The sequence below is a fragment of the Micromys minutus genome (genome assembly GCF_963924665.1).
Source record: "Micromys minutus genome assembly, chromosome: 16".
NCBI lineage: Eukaryota > Metazoa > Chordata > Mammalia > Rodentia > Muridae > Micromys > Micromys minutus.
Genome location: NC_137985.1, coordinates 29,693,734 through 29,717,656, shown reverse-complemented (window position 1 = coordinate 29,717,656; position 23,923 = coordinate 29,693,734). Strand labels below are relative to the sequence as shown.

At 48.5% G+C, this 23,923-nt stretch overlaps 1 protein-coding gene across 3 annotated transcripts in view; it reads right to left on the bottom strand.

The window, feature by feature from the left end:
- Window positions 1-696: 696 nt before the first annotated feature.
- Window positions 697-23,923, bottom strand: part of KIRREL3 (kirre like nephrin family adhesion molecule 3) — a gene marked incomplete at both ends in the record, with an annotated part of 535,014 nt that continues 511,787 nt past the window's right edge. The window contains 10 exons of one of the 3 annotated variants that reach the window (XM_080929684.1): window positions 697-1,140; window positions 1,690-1,776; window positions 5,800-5,909; window positions 7,228-7,335; window positions 10,393-10,428; window positions 11,882-12,080; window positions 15,313-15,413; window positions 18,915-19,041; window positions 20,018-20,145; window positions 21,324-21,472. In XM_080929684.1, the coding sequence (XP_080785810.1) occupies window positions 697-1,140; window positions 1,690-1,776; window positions 5,800-5,909; window positions 7,228-7,335; window positions 10,393-10,428; window positions 11,882-12,080; window positions 15,313-15,413; window positions 18,915-19,041; window positions 20,018-20,145; window positions 21,324-21,472 (1,489 nt within the window). Of the gene's footprint in view, window positions 1,141-1,689; window positions 1,777-5,799; window positions 5,910-7,152; window positions 7,336-10,392; window positions 10,429-11,881; window positions 12,081-15,312; window positions 15,414-18,914; window positions 19,042-20,017; window positions 20,146-21,323; window positions 21,473-23,923 lie in introns of all 3 variants that reach the window. The other 2 variants (XM_080929685.1, XM_080929686.1) reach the window with 2 other exon arrangements.

Here is a 23,923-nt window from a genome sequence, read left to right as displayed (position 1 = left end):
ACAGGGTGTGTTGGATCAGTTGTCGTTCAGGCATTCATAGTCCCTCTCCTTCCTTTCCTCAGCTGTGAGGACACTAGATTCTGAAGGGCCAGTCCCACCCTGAGCTCAGAGGCACCAAGTCCAAGAACAGAATCGCAAGAATACAGACAGACACAAACACCAAACAAAGTGGGGGCGGGCTCCCAGGCAGATGCTCCTTTGGTCAGGGTCATTTCTCAGCCCCCAGCCTTTGTGGTATGGGCTATGCACAGTGGGGAAGCTGGGGTCTCCAGAGCAGCTCAGTGCTGGGGAAAAAAAAAAAAGTCCTCTGTTCCCCAAGGCTGGAAGGAATACAGACACCGGGGATGGCTTATGGGCAGCAAGAGGAGCTAGGAAAGTGGACGGCAGTTTCATCAAAGCAAAGTTCTAGCTGCCACTAATGCCCATGGGAGGACAAGGTGGTTGAGGGACCTTTAGAGAAGAGCAAGAGGCAAAGGCCCTGAGCACTATGCACTCAGCTGCACACTCTTCATTTCCCACCCGGGAGCCAGATTTGTGCTTGATCAGAGCTTCGAAGGAAGGTGTTAACAGAGGTGATTGGAGGCCACCCCAGAGGTGACCAGTTCTAGGGTCCTCTGTAAAGTAGCCCCAGTCCTTGGAGAACGAGAATGCACCCTGTCCTCCTCCTTGGCCCATCCCCACCACAGTGTGCGGTCCTCAGACGTGAGTCTGCATCCGCCGCTGCAGGGGTCGACTGGGGTCGGAGTTCTGGGAAGAGGACTGGGAGTGGTGGGAAGAGGAGGCAGAAGCCTTGCTGGCCTTGTCAAACTGCACATAACCATCTTGCTTGCCGCTGCTGCTGACGCTGCTGTCACACTGCGTGTCCAGGAAGGAGCTGCTGTCGCTGAGGGAGCCCCTCTGAAACTCCCGTTCACAAAGCTCGATGGAAGAGCTGCCCATGCCCAACACAAACCTCTGTCCATAGTCGTACAGGCGGCCCTGGCCGCTCAAGGTGCTGTAGATGTTGGTGAAGGACATTCCTGTGGGCACGCGCTGTTTGCCTGTCGGACGCAGGTCTGGTTGGCAGCTGGACAGGGAGATGGTTGGAGTTGAATGGTGTTCTTTGAAGGTGTTGACGCTGTAGTAGCCGTTGGTGGGGTCCTGGGTAGGCAAGAACAAGAGGCGTTTCACCAGGGAGCCTTCACCGGCTGTGGAAGGGGGCCAGGTTGACCAATCTTACTTTGCTCAAGGGAGGTAAGGAGGGAGGAAAGGATTGGGGAGTAAGGGTACCAGGAGACAACAAGGGTTAGCAGAGCAGGGATGCTAGCAGACCCTGGGAGATGCTCACTTGTCAGGGGGCAAGGTGATGGTGTTCCAGATCTGGTTTGCATCAGGAGTGATGCAAGATCATTTAAAAAAAAAATATGGCCTTTAATTGCTTTTATGTATTTGTCCAGAACACACGTACTGACTTCTAAAAGGTATTTCTTACAAGACTGTGGGAGAGGAGAATTGTATGAATCCATAAGTCAGTTTCTCAGTGTTGGGACAAGGAGAGCAGCTATTTTCAGTCCCTCCCCCTTAGATGGCGACACCTGTCCCTAAGCTGGCCTTAAGCCTTTCTGTTCTGTTGGCTGTGGTTCCTTGTTTAGGTAAGGGATAGATGGGGCTATCATCTCTGTAGTCCAGACCCAGTGTGGCTGCTCTTACCTTCAGGTTCTGAAACTCCTTCTCCTCTTCTTTGAGGACCTCCAGCTGTTTCAGAACCGAGTCTTGTTGGAATTCACCCCGGTCCATCTACAACCCAAAACATGGCTACTCAGTGCATAGAAGGTGAGCTCAACTCCACCTCCTCCCTGGAGAAGATGAAGAAAGGAGCTCCAAGGGTTGCCATTTGCATCCCTTGCATGGCCTGGACTGCAGAGGGGCAGGTGAAACAGTTGGATACAGTTCTGGAAACCCTCATGTTGGGGCAGAGACAGGAGGCGGCAGGGATGAAGTATCAGTATAACGGTGAGGCCGACGAGTTTTCCCCCACTGGGCAGGGAACATCTCCGGATTTCTCATTTGAATATGTGTTGACAAATTCTGGCCAGGCCCTGCACAATGGCCTTGTATATACACAGTAAGATGCAACATGACAGCTCTGCTCACCAGGGAGATGCGCCCGAGATAAATAAGTGCCCACAGAACATCACCACCAGCTGTACTGCAGGACAGGCTCTTTACGGCAATCCTTCCATCAGTGCTGGGATATTCGGAGGAATCCCAGTGGAGATGCTGGCAACATAGGTGCTGTCCTCTGAACTATCTCCCCAAAGGCCATGTGTTCAAGGCTTAGTATCCCCTTAATGTGGCTGCTAGGAGGCAGTACTTAGTAGAAGGGAGCGAGGTCACTGGAGGTGTGCCCTAGCAGAGGCCACTGGAACCAGGCCCCCTCTTGTCTTTTTTTGCCTCCTGGCCAGCATAAGATAGACAGTCTTTTCTGCTGCATCCTTTTGCAGTAATAATCTGCCTTAGTGCAGGTCTGAAGGCATGGGGGCCACATGAACATGAACTGATTGAAACCATGAGCTAAAAGAAACCGTTTTTCTTTCATTTTATTTTTTAGTTAATCTCTCGTGTGTGTGTGTGTGTGTGTGTGTGTGTGTGTGTGTGTGTGTGTGTGTGTGTGTGTAGACCAGAAGTTGACCTTGAGTATTTTTTAAAAACATGCTCCATCTTATTTCTAAGGCAGGGTTGCTAACTGAGCCCATAGCTCACCAGTGTAGCTAGCCTGGCTGGTCAGTGAGCCCAAGAAATACTCCTACCTCAACCTCCCCAAGATTTCCATTGCTGGTGCTTGCATTTTTCACATGAGTTCTGAGAAAACTGAACTCAGGTCCTCATGTTTGTATGTCAAAACACCATATGGACTGGGCCATCCCCCCAGCGCTGATTTTCTCAGCATTCTGTCATAGCAACAGAAAGCTGACTAACAAAACAGGCCATGTCTCTTCCTCACAGCAGTGACTCAAACGAACCGGAAAACTGTCTTCCTTGACGTATACCGAACAGCCTTAGGGAAAAGATCCTGCTCTCGTCCAGTCCCCACCACACCTTGGTTTCAGGACATTTGTATGCTTCACTGACCAGCGTGCTTCTGGCCAGAGAGAGTGCAGTGATCGGGATTTGTGACCGAGTGAGCAGCTGAGCTCCAAATCACTGAGTAATGATGAGGTGTAAGACAGTGCACAGTGGATGTGTAAAGTGATCAGGGACCACAGGGATGCTTCCCCCAGACATAAGGTGTGTCACCCCTGCAGTGGCACTCGGGCTCAGGTTCCCACCCAGCTCTTTGAGCAGGGTGTTTTGTTTGTCTCTTACATCTCAGTCTTGTGGGCCTGTGTGCCTCCTTCCTGTTATTCCCCTACTAATTGCATTACGTTTTTTTCCTTCACTTTTCCAGTAAATGTTCTGGTCCCATCTAGATTGCTATTATTCTTTCCCACCAGATATAATGTCGAAGGCACTTCCCCCGATGATGGAGTATTTCCCAGATCATAGGATATAAAATCTTCCGGTGTGGATAAAGGGGACCAGTGACAGACTAGCTGTAGAGGCTTAGCAAGTCCCTTCTGCCAAATTATCCTCTCTGCTCTGCCCTAAATACTCTCTTCCTGAGGGCATGGGTTTGAGACAAAAGAAAGACCTCCTTGGAAGAGAACTAAAGAGCCCATCAGGGATGAGGGGTAGAGCTGAGAAGTTTAATTAGTATCATTCCTTCTTGGGTGTGGGATGTGGTTTCTATTCCATGAGAAGGAATGCTCTGCTATGTTAGGTACTGTGTCAGGGAGGCCCCAGGAGAGATACGTGACCTTTGCCCTTGAGAAGCTCTGGGGTATCCAGAGCGGTTCCCTTGTCCAGCAGTGGGCTATCAAAGAGGCTCATGGGGAGTGTGGCAAAAACAAAAACAAAACACCCCACAGCTCTCCAGAGTGTGTGGACGGGCAGACTGAGAAAAATCATAGAGTGGATGACATTTGAACTGATTCTTATTGCAGGGCATGAAATTTATTAGAGGAGTCAACAGGTAGAAGGACTGTGGGGTCTTTGATGTATAAAGAAGTCCCAGACCAGGACTCACCAGTACTTGGTGTGTCTGGAGAGCCAGGCATGTCTGGCTGGAAGATGGAACTAGAAAGATTGGCAGGTGCCATGTGGCAAAGGGCCTGATGACATGTTATGTAGCTGGACTTTATCCAGCAGACATGGAAGCTACTGTGGGACTTTGGTAGATTGTCTCAGGAGCAGATGTGCATTTAATATTTTATTTAGTTTGAAACAGAGTCTCATTCATGAGTTCAGGCTGGCCTCAGGGTCAGAGATACGACTGCTTCTGCCTCCTGAGCGCCGGGGTTACAGACATGGGCCGCCAGATTTGTGTTTCAGAATGATTCTTTTTGCAGGGCCTTGGAGGATGGATTGTGACAAGTGACCAAAGACAGGTTTCATTTGGGGGACTGCAGCAGTGGCTCAGGGGGCAGTGGCTATGGAGGAAGGTAGGGCACATGGTTGAGATGTATTTCTGAAGCAGAATTGACAGACCCTGGAAATCAATTGACTAGAGAAAGTCTAGTGGAGACGGAAGTCAGTTCTGCTCGTGAAACATCGTGAGACTCTGCCAGGGATGAGTAAGGCAGCAGTTGCTCCCCATCTAGTGGGTGGATTTAGAGCAACACAGTAGTTAGCAACTCTTGGGTTCTTACAGGCAGACTCTCTGCATCCCTACATTCTGCACAGCAGGTTCAGCTAACCACAACCACAGATCAAAAATATTTTGGGAAAATTGCCTGTACTGAATGTGCATATTTTACCCACCATTAATCCTTAAACAATATGGTACAGTAATTGTTTACATTACATTTCATAAATAGAGATTATATATATATATATATATATATATATATATATATATATATATATATATATATATATATATGGGTATGTGGGTAGCATCTGTGTAAATGCTATATAGCATTTTATACAAGAGACTTGCACACATTCAGATTTGGGTATCTGGGAATTTTAGGACAGAACAGTACACAAATGTCAAGGGAAAACTCTATTGCACCCCACTCAGGTTCTTAGTTACCCTGTAATCCTGATGACAACCCTGTATATTACTGTGTTCATGTCCACTTCATAGATGGGGTCACTGGGGGCTCAGAGAAGCCCTTGTCCTTTATTCCTTGCTCTCTTGTCTCTGTTCCCAGATATTACCACCATGATATAATGTGCTCTACGAGCTTCTGCCATAGTTGACTAGGCTTCTTCCTGGACAGTTAGGAGGATTCTGGTTCTTGCAGAGAGGATCAGGAAGAGGAGGTGCTGGTTTGGTGTTGTTGGACAAGTTTTGCATTTGCTTCTGGTGGATATCCAGTTCCCAAGAAGATGTTTCTGGTAGACGTTGTTGTTTCTGGCAGATGTGTGTGTGCGTGTGTGTGTGTGTTTGTGAGGGGGAAAGAGGAAAAAAATGCATAAATGTCCATACCATCCTCCTCCTGGTGTGAAACCGTATGTAGTCACACATGTGAATTCAAGCACAGGTTCTTTCCTTTCTCAATGGTCAGGATCCAGGTCAAGTATTGCATCAAAGATGTCTTTGAATCTCCCCCATCCCTTCATAGATGCACAAATTAATGCTCATTGGCTGACTGTATGCCTGGTTCACTTTGGGGGCAGGAGGGGTTTGCCTGGGTGCGCTGCCTGTCCGCAGTATGGAGAGCATCAGGAAGCCTGTGATCTCAGGATGGAGTGGGACATAGGCAGTACTCTTACCATCAGCTGCTTGATGGAGGTGTGGTCCTCAGCCTCTCGACCAGAAGCTGGCTCCTTGTGCACGATCTCCACTCGAATATCATTCTTGGCTGATACAACACCCTTGAGATCTGGACATAAGACAGGAAAGTGTAGACCACAAAATTCAGTTCTCATCCTTAGGCAAGGGATGTCAACTACCCCACAGCCCCCTGCTGCCTCCCCCTTTCCCCACTCCACCTCAGGATTAACCACCACTCAGACTCTGAATTTTCAGTTTTGCAGACCCCCACCCATGGAACTTCTGTAGAGATTGACCATTGGCTGGATGGGCCTCAAAGACTGGTCAGTAGCTTCTGCAGTATCTCCTGTGGTTGGAGAGGTTGTCCTAGTCCATCCCTCCACCTCATCTGGCCAGGATCTGTCACACTGAGTCCCTGCTCACTTCGACATGTCTTCTCTGCCTGTCTTTACCTGGATTTGAGTTCTCCATTTATAGGGCCACAAATCTTAATGTTAAAAAGACCTTAAGGTCTCTCGCCCAATCCAGAGCACACAGAGGTCTAGCTTCCCTGAACTACAGCAGCAGCCTGTTAGACAAATCTTGTTGAAATATTCTCCCTTGTCATTTCTGTGGAGAGGCAGCAAGGGAGGTTTCCCCTTGTGTCAGATAGTCACAAGGTGGTAAGGCTGCTCAGCTGGGAATGGAGAGTATCTGAGGGGAATCAGAGGCTTCCTCTAACAAATGAAAGGTGGTCATAGCTTGTCGTGGTGACTCAGTGCATTCTGATCCTAGAAGCACAGAGGTGGTTGGGGTCACACAAGCTATACCATCCAACCTTCTAATATCACCAATAAGGAAATGGAGGCCATGAGTACATGTGACTTGCCCGGGGTCACAGAGTAGGAGATGGCACTTCTGTATTCAACTCATCACTGTAACTCCAGAGCTGAGCCCAGTATAAAGGCCCCATGTACATACATTCTTTAAGAGTGCACTGACCCTAGGACTGTATTGCTAAAGATGAAAGACCTTGAAAATCCCATCCAGGGCAATTCTTCACATGCTTTTGTGCCCTGTGTGGGTGACTTGCTTTTCAGGTTCAGCCAGCAGTCTCTGCAGAGCAAGAAGGGTCAAGCTATCCTGTTCCCTCTGAGGTTTTCTATACACTCCAAATAACAGCGCTGTGTGTCCAACCCAAAGCACTAGTGGCCTGCCCTGCTACATGGAGGCCGGTGGAGTTTGGTTCAGCCTCAGTAGAGTTCCCACTTGCTGCCAGACACCCTCCAGGTGTATAACAATACATCATACCCATCCCTGCCCCAGGAGCTCACAACATCGTTGTGGCCCCTGTTCTTTGTACTCCTGCTTACTTGCTCTCCTGGGCAGTCTAAGCCTGGCCTTTTTCTCTGTCCCCCTCCCTGAGATCCCGGGTCTCCCTCCCGTACTTCTCTGGGAACGGGCACAGCAGAAGGCCACAATGGTTGCCATTAGGACGAGGAAGGCCACACCAGCTCCTACGGCCACCCCGATGATGACGGCCATTGGAACAGACTCTGTGGGAAAGAAACAGACACGGCTGGTAAGGGAAAACTACTCTCCTGCTAGGGCCCCGCCCAGTCCCCCAGGTGCAGCCCCTGCCAAGCTGGGGCCAGACCACTGCCATGTGGGGCCCTCTTGGGAATGCCTTGGTGGGGCCTGGGTAGGCACAGACAGTCCAATAGGGGTTCACTCCGGATAGGAATGTTGAGCCTGGATAGGGGACATAGGGTAGGTAGAGAGTAGGGAGGAGCCGGGGGAAGGGGTAGATGCTAGAACAGGGTAGAGAGCCAGGGAGAGATGCAGGACAAGGCTAGCCTAATTTAGCTCTCTTCGGCATTAAGGGAGGGATCTATAATGCATGTAGTGGTTGGTGAGTCATAAGCCCATGGCTTTCCTTTGACAACAAGGACAACAACAACGGCAATGGCTCCTGCCTTGCTTGTCCACTTCCTTCCTTACTTCCGTTTCTGTGGAACAAGGAGGGTGCATACAGACAGCCAGCCTCTCAGGGATTTCAGCTCTGAAGCAACTTCCCCCTTTGGCTTGCCGGGAATCAGGACTTACGCCACCCCACACATGTCCACGTCTTGAGACAAGGGGAGTTTCGTCACAGCTTCCTTGCTACCACAATGCTCAGGGGGAGTGTTTCTTTCTTTTCTCTTGACCTCCATACCCTTCTCTTTCAAGGTCATCCCTTCAACATCCACCATATGCACTCATCCCAAACAGTGCAGAACTCCTCGCCCTGGCACATTCCGAAGTCTGCCTCTGACCCTTGCCAAATGGGCAGAAATAGGTGATGCAGTGGGAGCAGGGAGACTGCTTTTTCTGGAAGGCTCTGCCTTCTATGGATGCACATGGGTCCTAAGCACATGACATTAGGCCCCGACTCTCAGTAGCCCTGAACAGCTCTTAGAAATTCCAGGGAAGAGTGAAATAGGCTTATAATGATCCTAAGTCCCTCGTTTGGGAAGGACACTGAACACTGAAGCCCAATGATATCAGTGACTCGTTCACGGACATGCGTGCCTTCTCCAGCCTCTTCCCAACTCCATCCCGCACATCTTCTCCAGACTGCCGGCTGATTGTGTTCCTAGCTCCATCATACCTTCTGAGCATCTTACCCCATGTCTCCATGTCTCCTGTCTGTAAAATGGAGTGGTAATGGTGCGACTGCAGAGGTCTCTAAGAACTTCAGGTGAAAGAGTGTGAGGAAACGTCTTGGAGTAGAGGCAAAGGTCCGGCTCTCTTTAAATAGTTGTTCCGGTTACTTTGTGTGCGTGGGAAGGACAGAAGCCTTAACCAAGAGGAAATTCCTCTGAATCCCTGAGCTCCTTCCCCACCCACATTCATCAGTGCAGCTTGGATGAGGAGCAGAAGATGAGGGATTCTGGAGCTGTGGTTAGAATGTCTCTATTCTTTTTTTTTTTTTTTTTTTTCTTTCCCTTTTGCTATTTTGAGAATAAAACAGGATTTCATGCATACCACCTGAGTGCTCTGCTCCTCCTGTTTACTAAAGAGAAAGAAACACTAAAATTCTGCCTCCCCCGAAGCTGTTGCTGCGAAGTAGGAGGCACCTTTTAGGTACTGGTGTCACAGTACCCCAGGATTCACATATAAATTCTCTCGTTACCTACCTATTAGTGACCAAGACCTGCAAAGGTGACAGGAAGTGACCAAGAGGAAGTAAGGATAATCCCAAGGACTGAAGGGGGAGCTGTTGGAGTTGGACTCAGAAATCAGGACTGACAAAAGAGATGAGATCTCAGCCAAGCTGGCTTTAACAAACAGGTGTTCCTAGTTAAACCTCATTAGTTCTGTGGTTTGAATCTCTTTATTTTGTGTTTGATCTAGCACTCCTGGGATTCCTACTAAGTTTCCTAAGGAAAACTCAGGGGTATCCCTTCCCATCTCAGAGCCAAGGTATACTCTCTTAACACCCCCAGGCTTCAATTTTTCATCCAGAACTCGGGGAGCTGAGGCAGCAGAAGTATGGCCACCACTGATTCATTCGTGTCCTCTGAATCCCCATTTCCTTGCACAGTTCGTAGCAGGGGGTGGGTGCGTTTTGGGTAGGCAGAGGAAGGCAGATGGCACCCCTTACCTTCTTGGCCTCTTGGATTCTGACTTAGGTCACCTTTTCAGAGTACTTCTTTCTGAATAGAACATTCCTTTGAGAGGGACTTGGGGGGGGGATTACCTTCCTTAGCTTCCTCTTCATCCAAAGAAGGAAACTGGCCATGAGGGGGTCTTAGCCACCAGAGGTGGAAGGACTATAAAATAAGTGCCTCCACAGGACCTGGACCTCTAGAGGTCTGAAGATGTAGGTGGCAGATAATTGCATGCTGCCTCTGGATGGGCCACAAGATGGCTGCAATCCAGATTGGTGCTCTGAGAAGGGCCTGTGTGTCCAGGGAGCAGGATATGTAGCCTCCACATATAGCTCATTAAAAGAGTGACCTAGGCCAGGCAATCAGTGTGGGCAGAGAACTGAGACAGAGGACCCTCAGGTTCTCCTCTGGTGTCCTGCCTGGGGATTCAGAGGGAACAGTTGTCTAGATGTTCAACCCATGGAGCTTGATGACCACTTTGCTATGGGAGCCCTAGAGGACCAGTGTCCAGCAGTGCTCCCTTGATGATGAGAGATGATGCTTCCATGGCGGGGATACAGAGGACAGGGGAGGTGGTGAGCTGGCAAGCATGGATGGAACAGGCCGCAGGCCCCTGGGGAACGATGTTGAGCAGAGTCAGGGAGGGCCTGGAAGGAGGGGGAAGCTGGGGTGGGGACGGGAGCCAGGGCTTCTGAGGACAAAAGGTAGGAGGGGAGCAAGAGCTGTGTCCTGGGGAGGAAGGAGCCCTGGGCTGTGGTATCAGGCAGATGTTTGGGGTCCCTGGATGCCAGCTGCTGGGAGCCAGCCCCCTCCCACTGCTGTGACTGCACTGAGCAGTCTCATTGTCTGTCTCGGGGAGGACAGAGAACTTAGCAGCCTCCCTGCCCCCTTTTGAGTCCCTCCCCAACTAGCCGAGTCCCTCCCTCCATCCCGGGCGGTTCTCATCGGCTCCTTCCGTACCTGCTTCCAGCCCGGCTCCCGACTTCATTTCCGAACCTGTTTGGAAATAAAGCAAGCGTCCACAGCCAGGGCCTGGCTGGCCAGGGTGGGGTGGGACAGGGGATTTGTCACCTGAAGGGGTGAAGGGGGGCATGTTCCCTTCTCTGTTATGTCTCTGGGACCACTCCATAGATCCAGGTTCCCCCAACTGAACATTCAGCCTGACATGGCCCTCCGGAGCAGGGGTAAGGGACAGGAGAGAAAAGTCAAACCTGGAGGGGAGGTTTGGGGACTGGGAGGAAGGTGGGGGTGGAACTACTAAAGGAGGGCACAGGGGTAAGGGCACCAAAGGGAAGACAAAGAGGGAGGACAGGCAACAGGGGACCAGGGAGGTTTGGATGATGTGTGGATGGTATTATGCAAATTATATGCAAAGCGTTATGCAAAGCAGTGCCTATTAGGAAGAGGTGTTTGGAGACACTGAGACATTTGATCTGTAGGTGTGATCACTGGCCACCTCCCGAGTACTTGAGGCTTGTGGGGTCTGGCTGGGACCACTTGCTGGGCTTCCAACCTCTGATCCAGAGGCCCATGCCTCCTGAACCCTGAACCCGCTGGCTGAGGGAAGATGTGCAGCCCGTTCCAGGACCTGCTACTGACTATGTGCTGAGTGAATGTCTCTGGACTCATTCTCATCTCTCTGGCTCTCCATTTGGTAGTCTGAGCTGGAGACCTTTAAATGGAGACTGGAGATGGATTGTTTGTTCTGAGATGAGGGTTTGCTATGTTCCCCATAGTCTGGTCATGAATATGTGGGCTCAGATGATCCCGCTATCCCAGTCTACTGTGTAACTGAGAGTTCAGGCACATTCTACTATGTCCAGCATGAGACCAAGTTCTTAGCATCTGGTCAGGGGCTACAGCAGTGAACGTATGGGGTCATAATGATGGATTACAGCAAGGTAAGCTTCCTTTCTCTTTCCTCCTCTCCCCCAAGATCCAGCTGCTCTGTGCGCCAGAACTGACCAGAGCCTCTTCTAGGGTGCAGTGGTCCAGGTGTCTCCTGAGGGTTGCAAGTGGTCTGAGCCCAGCCCCCACTCCCTCTCATAAACAATGCTACCCGTCAGCTTCAGCATTGGTCCGTTCTTGGGACTTCTGCTGTTCTATCTTGGGCCAGGTTCCTCAGCATGTATGTCCGAGCACAACTTAGCACGGGCACTGGGGTATCAGCTCAGCCCTCAGGGGAAGGCAGAATGTGTGGAAGTCAGGGTGATTGGACACCATTGGGTGTTTATCACTGCCATGAGCCAAGTTCACTCTGTGGTCACCCTTTCCTGAACAGATCCAGAGGCCATCACTTGGAGTAGCCTTTGCTCCTTTGGTGGGACCAATGCCCCTTGCAGCAGAAGATGGATATGTGAGGCTGCATTGCAGTGAGGAAGAGCACGGTGCCCCATCCTTAGATCTGGCCTGCATTCCCTGGTCCCCTGGGCACCCTGGCAGTCCTCACCTTGTTCCTTGAGTCGGATGATCTCTGTGTCAGAGCCGAAGCTGTTCCAGGCTGTACAGTTGTATATGGTCTGGAAGTCAGCACGCACGATGTTGCTAATGGTCAGCGTGGAGATGACGCCCTCCTCGGTGTTCACCGTCTCCACTGTGTAGCGTCCTGATGTCCCCGACTCCAGGACATTCTCCTTCCAGGACCAGGCCTGCCGGATTGTGCAGGGTTAGGATAGACCATACTTGGACCCTGGTATCACCACTCCAAGATGTTGACATAATCAGGCTCCTGTTCACAATCACTGCCACATACCACCAACATAACCATATGTGTTTGTATACACATGCCACACACTACAAACCTAAATACATGTCACAGATATAAACAACCCACACAAGCACATTATCATGCAAGAAAATAGATACTATGTCAAATATATGACCAGCATGTACACACACTGATATGTGTGCATGCACATTCCCTACACTAAAACCACATCCACACATAAAACACATGTAAATACTCAACACCCAAACACATATCAACATGTGCAAAAGTGCAGTATACATACACACTATACCACAAACTATGAAAATAAATACACATGTACAACATATAACACACATGTATGTGCATAAGCATACATACTACAAACACTTTTATACATATACTCACAACACAAACTGTGCATTCAGAAGTATTCATATACCATATCACATCACAATACACATGTCTGTATGGACCACTGATCACATAAATAAAACCACAATATATAAACATATACCACACTATATATGCACAGCAACCACATCACATACCACACAGTACAAACATACATATTGTTTACATATATATATCACAAACAACATACTACACACACATGTACTTGAAATACATATACATACACATACACACATGACACCGAATAGTACATTAGACACTGAATTCCACCAGCATGCAAAAATAAATATACCACAACACATTGTACATTTGTACCATATCATATACAACACCAAGAACATATATCAATGCAGATGCACATATACATACCATAACATATATACACACCATTATACATGTGTATCACACGACATGCACACATGCATCATAGTATATAGCATAGCACACACACATACACACACACACATACACACACACACACACACACACTCACACATTCACACACATTACATGGATACTACTGACCATGTAATGCATAACCATGCATATCTAAGGCTGGGGACACCTCAGAGGATATTTCCCTCCCTGAAGGGTACCCTATGTAGCTCTGCATTGGGAACATTTTGTGGCAGCAATGTAGCTCTCCACATGATCACTTGTCTGGGCTTCCTTGTCAGTGACCCCTAGTGCTGAGCCTTGGAGAGATGGAGAGACTTTAAAACGTTTGAAAGAAGGTTGCCACCAGACTGCTCTTCAACTCTGAATGGAACAGGAGACAACCTTGAACTTCTTATCCAGTGTTTCCACCTCCCACTGTTGTGATCACGAGATCATGGTATTGGTCAACACAACTAGTTTGTGGACTTTCTTTTCTATGGGAATATGTTCAAAATGCTGTGCTCTCTCTTTGTTAATACAGGGGACTTTACATGAACTTTCTCGTGTCCACCATGCCTATAATCTTGCTCCGTGTTCAATGCCAGAAAGCACAGTGAAGGCTTGGCTTCCTTCCCCGCTGTGGGGCTGTTTGTGGCATCCTTGATAGTACTCACTAAGGCCAGCACCCCTCACCACTGTGACAACCACAAAAGTCACCAGACTCTGCCAGATGCCTCTCGGGAACCTAGTGAGAACCACTGGCTTAGAAATAAATAGCTATAAAGAAAAAGATGGTGTAAAAAAATGCTTGAGGGGGAATCTTTTTACTATGGCCACACGTTATAGTTACCGATAAAAGAAATAAGAGTGAACAGGGAGACAGAGGTAATATTTACCATGTGCTATTATTTGCAGTGCTGTGTGAATCTTTCAGACAGCAAATGTACCAGATGTCGGAGACATTTAACAGCAATAATCCTCTAACAATGTCTTAGTTTACCAGGGAGCATTGCTGGCACGCATAGGCTCTTATTTGAGCAGTGCTCATCTGAGCTGCAGCCTTCCAGCACTGTTACACTATAGACTTGGCCTCTGGGCAGTCTTCTAGTAAGACCATCTGTCGTGGTTTGAATGAGAATAGCTCCCATAGGCCCATATGTTTGATTACCTGATCTACATTGGTGGAACTGTTTGGGAAGGATTAGAAAGCATGGAGTTATTAGAAGAGGTGGGTCACTGAGGGTTAGGCATTGAAGTTTCAAGAAGACTAGTGTTCCCCACCACCATCTCTGCCTTCTGTTTGCATATCAAGATGTGAGTTCTCAACTGTTCCTGCCACTATGCCTCTGCTCCTGACTCTATCTAACCCTCTGAACTGTAAGCCTAATTAAATGCTCTCTTTTGTAAATGATGTTAGTCTTTGAGTTTTCTTACAGTGATATAATGTAACTAAGACACCAACATAGGGGCAGAGGATTACCAAAATAACACCTGCCCTCAGAAGTGCTACAGAATGCTTGCTCCCCTTTTCTTTGTTTTTATACTGGAGCACCTGCCAGTTTTAGATTGGTGTGTGTGTGTGTGTGTTTTGTGTTTACAAAGATGGCTTAGTGGGTTAGGTGTTTGCCACAGGAGGCTGGTGTCCCGAGTTGGATCTCTAAAATATGGACAAAGAGAACTGATCTCACAAAGTTGGCCTCTGATCTCTACTCATGCACCACAGCATTCAGTCCTACTCACATAATGATAATAAATTTAAAATTCCCAGTCTTTCTTAATAAGAGAAATGCAAACACCAAGGTGCAAATGAAAGTGAACTGGGGGTGGGGGTTGGAGTGGAGCAGGTTGTGCCTGGAGACTGAGAGGTTGGAGGAAGAAAGGGTAATAAAGTGGCCATTTTAGGGGGGGGGGTGTCTCCATATGGAAGGCATGGAGAACCTCCTGGACACTAGAAGAACCAGAAGGGAATAATTCTAGGAGGTGCAGGGACTACTGGCAGTAAACCACACTCAGTTTACAATTTTATGGCACTGGCTTTGGGCCCAGGAAAGGAAAGAAGTGGGTTGTCCTTCCCCTCTGCTGCTTTGACTTGCTCTCTGCACTCAGGGTGCTTAATTCAGTCCCAATCGTCAATACTAGCTGGGAGGCATGTATACCCCCAAGCTTGCCTGCTCTGAGACAGGGGGCTGCTTCCTCCTAGCTCATTTTCAGGGTATAGTCTCAAGACACAGATAGGAATCATTTCATCCCATGGAGGCGATGGCTTGTACCAGTTTTCAGGGCACCCAAGTGTCGCCAGAATTGACCCCTGGATGCCGGGGCGGGGGAGGGGGGTAGCTGCTCTGATGGTGCCCTCGCCACCATCCCTCCCCAGCACTCACAATTCGGTCAGGCGGTGGTGTGCTCCGGATGAAGCACTTGATCTGGCCTTTCTCTCCATGGAGGGCATGCTGGGTCTGTGTGCTGGAGATGATGGGGGGTCCTGTGGGGAAGATGACATCATGTCAGGGTTGCAGGAAGGGCAGAGCCCCAGCTAGCACCCTCTTTTGATGGGTTCAGAAGTGGACCCACCAGTTCAAGCATTCAGCAAACATTTACAGAAGGCCCGTACATGCAAGGCAGAGTGTGAGGTAGAAGACCTGAAGATAAATTAGGCATTCTGTCACAAGCCTCTCCTGGGATCACTAGCGGATGCTTCCAAGACAGAATTCCCAGAAGACATAAATAACATAAAAGGTGAGTGTTCATGCCACACACGAGTGGTACAGATAAAGTACTAACTGGCTTCAGAGGAGAGGGAATGGTTCTATCTGCAGATGGGAAATGCTTTGCAAAAGAGATGGGGAACTCGGGAAGGGAAGCACCAATATGAACACCCAACAGAATGCCAGCCAGCTTTGCTCCCATGTTGGAATTCAAGCAATTTCTCAGTTGTCCAGCAGAGGGCAAACTTGCCTAAGAAATTTGGTATCCATTGGGCCAAGAAGGAAAGTGGCGCTGTTCCTTCACCAAAGGTGGGGATTATCTTGCAAAAGGGAAGTCTGGCTAGCTGAGCTCATAGCCTAATCCTGAGAAGATCCTCTATCTTACTGTCTTGTTTTTCTACACATACATAACCAGCCAGGCCAATTGAAACCACAGCTCCAAACCTGACCCAGCATTATCCCATTCAGTGGTGTGTGTGTGTGTGTGTGTGTGTGTGTGTGTGTGCAAGCCCCAGATACCATCTGAAGTCTGTCTCACCCACACATCCAGTTGCCTGCCCTTCATCTCCACTTAACTTGGGCTGGACTGGTTGAAGGATGAAGGTAGGGATGAAAACATTCTCACATGTTCTCAGACCCTGGGGTGATGGTTGGGATTTAGACTTCAGGAAAGATGCCTAAGAGCGAGAGATTCCTGAGAAGAGGCAAAAATTATGCTGCAACACAAAACAAAAATTGCTGCAAACATAATTGCCAGTTATTAACCACCTTAATTAAAACAGGTTTGCACTTCTGTGAGTTCTCAGCCAAGGGGAAAAACAGGTATTGGGAGAGATGGCTTCTGAGTTCAGAATGGAAATAGCTCCGTCTGGTACACAGACATGGGAGACCTCAAGGCAAGAGCTTTGTCCTCAGAAGGCTTTAGAGGTGGGCTGAATCTGGCTTTCCTCCTCAGAGTTCTTCCATTCTGAGAAGCTGCTGGCCCCAGGCCACAGTGGCTCTACATTCTGTGGAACCTGGGTGATGCTTTGCTTCACAGCTGGGCTAAGTGACAATACCGTAAAAAAAAAAAAAAAAAAAAAAAAAAAAAAAAAATATATATATATATATATATATATATATATATATATATATATATTCCTTTCATTTCCGAGGAACTAGGAATCCCCAAGGGGTTCACGGGTTTCTAAAAGCTGTCAACAAATACATACACGTTTTGGGGTTTCTTGAAAGAAAACACAAAAAGAAACCAGGCCCAGAGAACCAATGAGCAATTGGCAGCCATTTCCCCCTTCCTCCTGGTACCCACTTTGATCCAGTTCAGATTATAATGGTGCCAATTCATTTCCCAAGGCCATGGGTTCTGGCTGTCATTCACTGGAGGAGGTCTGTGAGATGCCTGCGCTCTAGACCCGGCTGCCAGCCTCACCCCTCCACCTGTTCTCCAGCTGCAGGCAGGATAGACAGTCCCAGCCCTAGTGGTGGCTGGCAGGTTCCTCCCTTTGGGTCATTTCATTCAGACTCTAGTCTCACTGTGACTAGAAGAAAATAAGCAAGGGACAGTTTCTTTCCTCCTGCTGTTCTCTGCCCAATAACCCAGGGAGGCCATGCAGGCTGGGGGGTGGGGGGATCGGGGATAAATGGGCAGAATAAATGTTGGCTGTATATCAGAGCTAAGACTGGAATGTGGGTCCTTCTCAGGTGTGTGTGTGTGTGTGTGTGTGTGTGTAGTGTATCCCTGGGAGCAAAGGAAGAGTCCCCCCCCCCCAAAAGTCTTTTAAAGTTTCCAATAAAAAAATGCCTGAATGTCTTAAAGCAACAGTAAAAATGCCAGCCTCTCCTTCCTTTCCCTGAAACACAAGGATGCTCTGTCAATAGCTCCCGGTGTCTGAGGGTCCCTAGCTTTTGGGGATGAGGTCACAGCTGACAGTGGACATGGTAGCTTGGCTCCTCAGCTCTCCCCAGAGCAGGCAGTGGGGAGGGATTTTCACTGTGGCCTGGCGCGCTGCGCAGAGTGTCAGACATAGGCAGGAAAAGGCTGCAGCCTGTGTTGCCATGGATATACCGAGGCGCGATCAGATGCTGTTATTTTTAGCCCTGCAGTGCCAATTTATTGGTGGCATCCTGGGGACACACAGGAAAGGCAGGAGGGCTTGGGAGTCTGGGTTCTGCCTGGGAGAGGTGATGTGTGAATACTCTGTGGTCCGAGTAGTTCGAGTAGATTGACCATTTCTCTACAGCAGTTGACCTTCTCAGGAGAGGAGAAGAGGAACTATCAGGCAGGAGTAGGAGGGATAGCACAAGGGAGGCTGAGGAGACATCACTCTGGGCTTGGCTTTTCTACAAAGGAGGAGACTAGATAGTTTGTCTGTGGGTGGCTCCCTGGGTTGAGATATAGTCATTTTGGATCATTTCCAGAATGTGCCTCTCACCCTGTTCTCAGGCCAAGACCCTGAAGCCTCACACCAGGACCTGAACCTCAGGACTTTGATCTGAGGCAGCCACCAGCACTCAGAGGTGCACGGTGGTGGTGGTGGTGGTGGTGGTGGGGTTTAGGCCTTAGTGTTTCTCACTCCTATAGCCAGGCAAACCTGATTTCTGACCATATCCCAAGTGATCACTGTACTGGGATCTTGACATTTCCATCTTGTTCCCAGACTTCTTGAGTCTGGCCTGAGTTGGTTCTAGTATTTTTTTATGGTCACCTTTATCCCAACATCCAGATCTGGTCTGATATACCACCCCGCAGCATTTCACAAACAGCCGTGAATGGACCCCCACTGTGAGCACACTTCCCTGCTGTGGCTATGTTCACTGTGTTGTAAGAAGACAGGCTCCGTGACCTCAGGACGATCCTGTAGGCTTGGTCCCTGGGGACAGTGATATGTGTCTCTCTGGCTGAGCAGCCCAAATGCAATGGGAAGTGGATGATCACGAGAAGCGAGAGGTGTCTCCTTCACCTCTCCATGGGCCTTGTCGTGGGGCTTGGGTCAAAACGTAGATGAAGGAATTTGGTTACCCTGTGACCTTTGACCTCTATTTTTTTTTTGGCCAGGATAAAATTCATCACCTCCCTCTCTTGAGATCCGTTGAAAGATATTGAGGAGGAGGAGAGGATCCACAAACTTACCTCTGCAGACAGACGGAATGCTGTGTTAGGGGCAACAATGCCTAGTCAGTGACCTCCCCTTTGGGGACAACACCTTGTAACAAGACGCCTTGCGACTTTCCCCATCTTTGAATTCTCCACTGTCATTGTGTTTGAGTGGGGCCCTTACCATTGACTGTCAAGGCCACTTCTCTCTCCCCAGCTCCTACCCGGGGCACCACAGCCCGGCACACGTACTTCCCAGCATCTTCTTGGCGGACAGATTTGAGGGTTAGGGTCTTTTCATTGCTCAGGACCTAGGAGGAGGGAGGAGGATCAGATACAAAGAGGAAGGGAAGGCTTTCTCTGCCTGAAGCAGATTGCTGACACAGACTCCAGTGAGAGTTAAGAGATGGATAGTGCCCTTAAGGCTTTGAAAGGACACACACACACACACACACACACACACACACACACACACACACACACACACACACGCCTGCCTATGAGCATAGTGAATGGTGGTGGCAGGAATATGGGACTCACTAACCAAGGACCCATGGCTTCTTCATGCTGAGAGAAAAATATTATCCTGCTGTGACCTCCCAGCTCCCCATGGGTAAATTTAGCTTACAACTAAATGTGGAAGGTCCTTGAATCTAAGTTTTTGGAGTCATTATTAGCACCAAGAGATAGCCGGAGGTGATGCTATTAGCTAGTCTTGGACACTAGCTAGTCCTGACTCCAGCATTAAATACCTGCATGGTATTGGTCAGTTACTCAGAGGCTCATTCATCTAAAGGGGGCAATGACACCATCTGAATGGATGCTGCAGCTGTGAGCACATAACAGACTGCCCAAAGGTTAGTTCCTTCTGCCTTACCACAAAGCACAGTGCTGAGATTAAAGGTAATTTTTTGTTGTTGTTTCTTCCAGGATAGGATTTCCCTTTGTAACCCTGGCTGTCATGGAACTCAATTCTGTAGACTAGGCTGGCTTCAAACTCAATGTTCTTCCTGCCTCTGCCTCCCAAGTGTGGGAATTAAAGGTGTGTGCCACCATCACCCAGTGACTAAGGTTAAGTTTATCTGGGAAAAGCTGAGAAACCTTTCTAGTGCTGGAGCAACCGGCCCTATGCATAGTGTGTTCAGTGACATGTACTGGGGGACCTCGAGTTCCTGCTCTTCTTTCTGGGACCCCTTGGCTTATTACAGAGATTGACTCCCCTCCAAACCCTCCTGCCTGCTCCACTGTCTGTGTCTCAGGACCCTGGAGGCTGGCCCAGGGACTCACCACACCAGAACCTCGTTTCATCCACACGATGGTCAGTGATGGGTTGCCGATCCATGCACAGCTGAAGACAGCATCTGAGCCCAGATCTACCAGCAGGGACTGAGGCTCTGAGGTCATTCGAGGGCCAACTGTGATGGGGAGGAAAGAGGAGATGGACTCAGGAGGGCTGGGGAGCTCTGGGGAGATTTCCTGCTCTCTTCTCTTCACACACCCCAACTGGAGGAACGGAGGCAGCTGTGTACTAAGCCACCTCAATCCACTTTAACCTCAGTCACCTCAATCAACACCTTAATCAACCCACTCACTCCCTTAGGTGTCTGACAAGGCGAGGCCTGAGGTACAGGAGCAGGACTCTGGAAGTGAGAATGAGATACCTTTTGTCCAGGCTCAACCTTTCTTGGGTCTGTAGAGTTGGTGGTACTAGTCACAGGATGAAGGCACTTAGGCCATTTTCTACTTCAATTTACCTTTTAACCTCTTCTTTTTAAAGTCCTTGTTTTAGCTGGCTTCAGAAAGTTGCTCTTGCTCCAAAAATCTTGGACATTGGGACCATTGGGACCATGACTGGAAATCGCCTGGTCCACTGTTTTTGGTAATTACAGGGTGTCTTCTATCCAAGACACCTCAGACCCCTCCTTAGCTTTCTAGAGGTAGACTAGCTCTTGGCCCCACCTGTGGCACCTTTACTCAGTATGTTCGAATCCTTATCTGCCCTATTTGGATACCTTGGCCGGTAGACCAAGCCTTGTTCCACATAGTGTCTGGATTATGTGGAGAGCTGTGCAGGAAGGTCTTGAAGTGCTTCTTTGAGAAGAGAACTAGAACTAGAAGATGGAGAGTAGCTTCTAGATGTAACAGCTAAGACAATACATCTACTGAGTCCTTATGGGCATAAGGGTCAGTCAATGTCAAGTTTGTGAAAGTGTTTTTCATCTCCCTCATTTGATAGTAGGGATAATAAGAAATCCTTATGGACTGTATCTGTGTGTCCCCCTCAGATTTATATGTTGAAAACCTCCAGCATGGATGTACTAGGAGGCAGAGCCTTGGGGGGGGGGTGATTGGGATCCACAGGCACTAGAACAGTCACACTGGCTCTTCTCCCTTCTTGCTGGTCAGTCCTCCCAGTCACTGCACTATGAGATGGTGCCTCATCGGGATGAGTCGAGGGTCTAAACAGGAGTGGTACTAGGAGATGCTGTAAACACAGTGTGTGCACTGCGCTTTGTGTGATGAGTCTAGGTATAGTCTCAGCTACACACCACCCACTGCCTGCTTCCAGGGTTCCCCAAGTTCCCACACTTACAGTATACATCCACTGTGCGGCTGAGGTTGGTGCTGCCCAGGGCATTGGTCACTTCACAGGACACAGGCTCTGAGAAGTATGTGTAGTCCACGGTGGTCCTATACAGCTCCCCAGATGCCTCCTTGATGATGTGACCCCGTTTGGCCCACCTGTAATGAAGGTCAGAGGTCTATGGGGGGTATCCTGTTGAAAGCTGGACCCACCAATCTCTCAAGAAAATGAGAAGATGCTCTTGTACCCTCAAGGTGCTCCTGCAGGTGATTGCCTTTGAGCTATGTTCACCAACCAGTCAGAGGCACTTGACAAGTAGGTTATTTGAGAGGTGAGTTACCTGGCTGGCCATCCCATAGTGGCCAGGGAGTTTATCCAACTCTCAGTCCCCAGAGACCCTGGCCGTACTGTTCTGAGATCTATCCAGGGTCCTAGCCTGGGCCGTGTAGGAAAAGGAGGGAGGCTGGGCGTATGATGTCAGAGGTGAGGGCTAATGACGCATGTCCTATACATGAATGAATATTACACACAGATAAAATACGCTTCGAGAAGTTTAGTTTCCAGACAAAGTAACGAGATGTAGGATTGGGTTTTTGAATCTACATTACGTTCTCACTCAGCACCTCTCCTAGTTCCTGCCCCAGCACAGGTCCCTCATTGTGTCTCCCCTTCCCACCCCCATCTTCTTGTCAATCTTTCAGCCTTCCTCCCAGGGTAGATACTTGATTTTACTGTTTGTTACTATGCCCTCCCACACTGGCCTTGCTCCTCTGAGGCCACGGTTCCATTAGCCCTGGTTGGCTGTGGACCAGTGGGAAGAAAATGTCACTCATGAGCTGATCAGAACCATATTGAAAGGACATCACTTGATCTTAGCCCTGGATCAGTGATTACAATATTGGGCCAGACACCAGGTGACTGTGTATGCATATATGAAAGTGCACATAATGTGGTCATATATGCTCATGAGGCTTTTCATGTGTGCAAGCATGAATATATGCATGTTTGCCTGTGTATGAATACTTTATGAGCGTTTGACTGAATGCAGGTGAGTACATTCCTCTGTACATATGTATATATGTGTATATGAGAGATTTTACATGTGTACAAGTTTAAATATGTACATGTACATATGTATACATGTGTGCGCACCTGTGTGAGAATGTACATGTGTGTGGCCATGAAGGTTTGCCTGTGTGTACTTGTATACGTGTGTGCATGGGGGAGTTATGTGACTATAAGTGTAAATATGTACTTATATGTTTATATAAAGAGTTTGCATGTGTGTAAGTGTATGTGCATGCATATACTCATCTGTATATGAATATAGGTAAATAAATATGTGAAAGTATGAGCATGTACATATGTGTATGTATGTGTACATATGTGCATGTGAGGTTATGTGTGTGTTCAAGGGTGAGTTCATGTGTGTATGTGTATGTGCATGTGTTTATTTGTATATTGAGGGTTTGTATGTGTGCAGGTGTATGTGCATGTATATGAGGCACATATATATGTGTGAGTATGCATGCATATGTTTGTGTGCTTGTGTTCCTTTAGATTACAAATTCTTAAGGGAAAAGAATTTATAGTTTCTTGGCTTAAATTTAAATTACAACATCCTTCGAAAACATACAACTTCTAGCCAGGCTTCTGGGAATCTGCCACTGTTCTGGGATGTTTGTAAAGCTGGAGAGGCCTCTAGGTCCACAGCTGGTCCATGTACTTGCCATCCTCTGGCCACTGCAACTTCTCTTCCCTTCCTTTCTCTGCTCCAGGACCTCTCTTGGTCACACAGATTCTATCTCTTCCATCCTTTCCCTAGCTCTTGGCTCAGCGTGGTTTGTCTAGCCCCAAGAGAGACGGCCACTTCTCTGCATCCCAAGGAACACCTAGACTGGCTCCATGTGGTTATTATCTTGAATTAATATTGAGTAACTATTCAGAACACAATTAATAATAACAATTATAGTTTAACAACAGAGCAAACCATAGCTCCCTGAGAGCTTAAGGAGCTTCCCAACAAACCATTATGAGTTATTCATAAATCATTTCAATACCTAACTTTAATTTAATGACCAGACTTAGTAGTTAGGCACGGCCCCTGCCTGAGGTGAATTAATTCTGTCCCAGACACACAGCGGGGGATCAGTGCCCAGCCTCTACTCCTTCTGCCCCGTAAAAGGGAGGGCTTAGAAGTGGGGAGCCCCTGCAGCGAGGCTGAGGAGGAGCTGAGAGCTGGGGGGGGGGGACACACACACCTCAGGTAATCCTTCTATACATTTGATGCTCACAGCATGAAGCTGGCCTGTGTCAGTGCCCGGGAGTGCTGGTTCAGATAGGCAAGCTGTTTTTCTTCTGGGGGGATCCTGGAGAAGCTGGGAGCACTCACTGGGGAGCTTAGGGAAGGCCATGCTCACCAAGATCAGATTTTCAGAACATCTAGGGCCCAGAAGACCAGTAACCCAGAACTCTAGGATCTGTGGTTTTTAACCTTCTAGGCCAGCGTGGCTTTTCTTTTCACCCAAAGAGGAAGGATGGGGATACAGTTTGCCATGGGAAGATTTCTGTCTCAGAAGAGATCTGAACCAGCTCACCATGAGATTCCA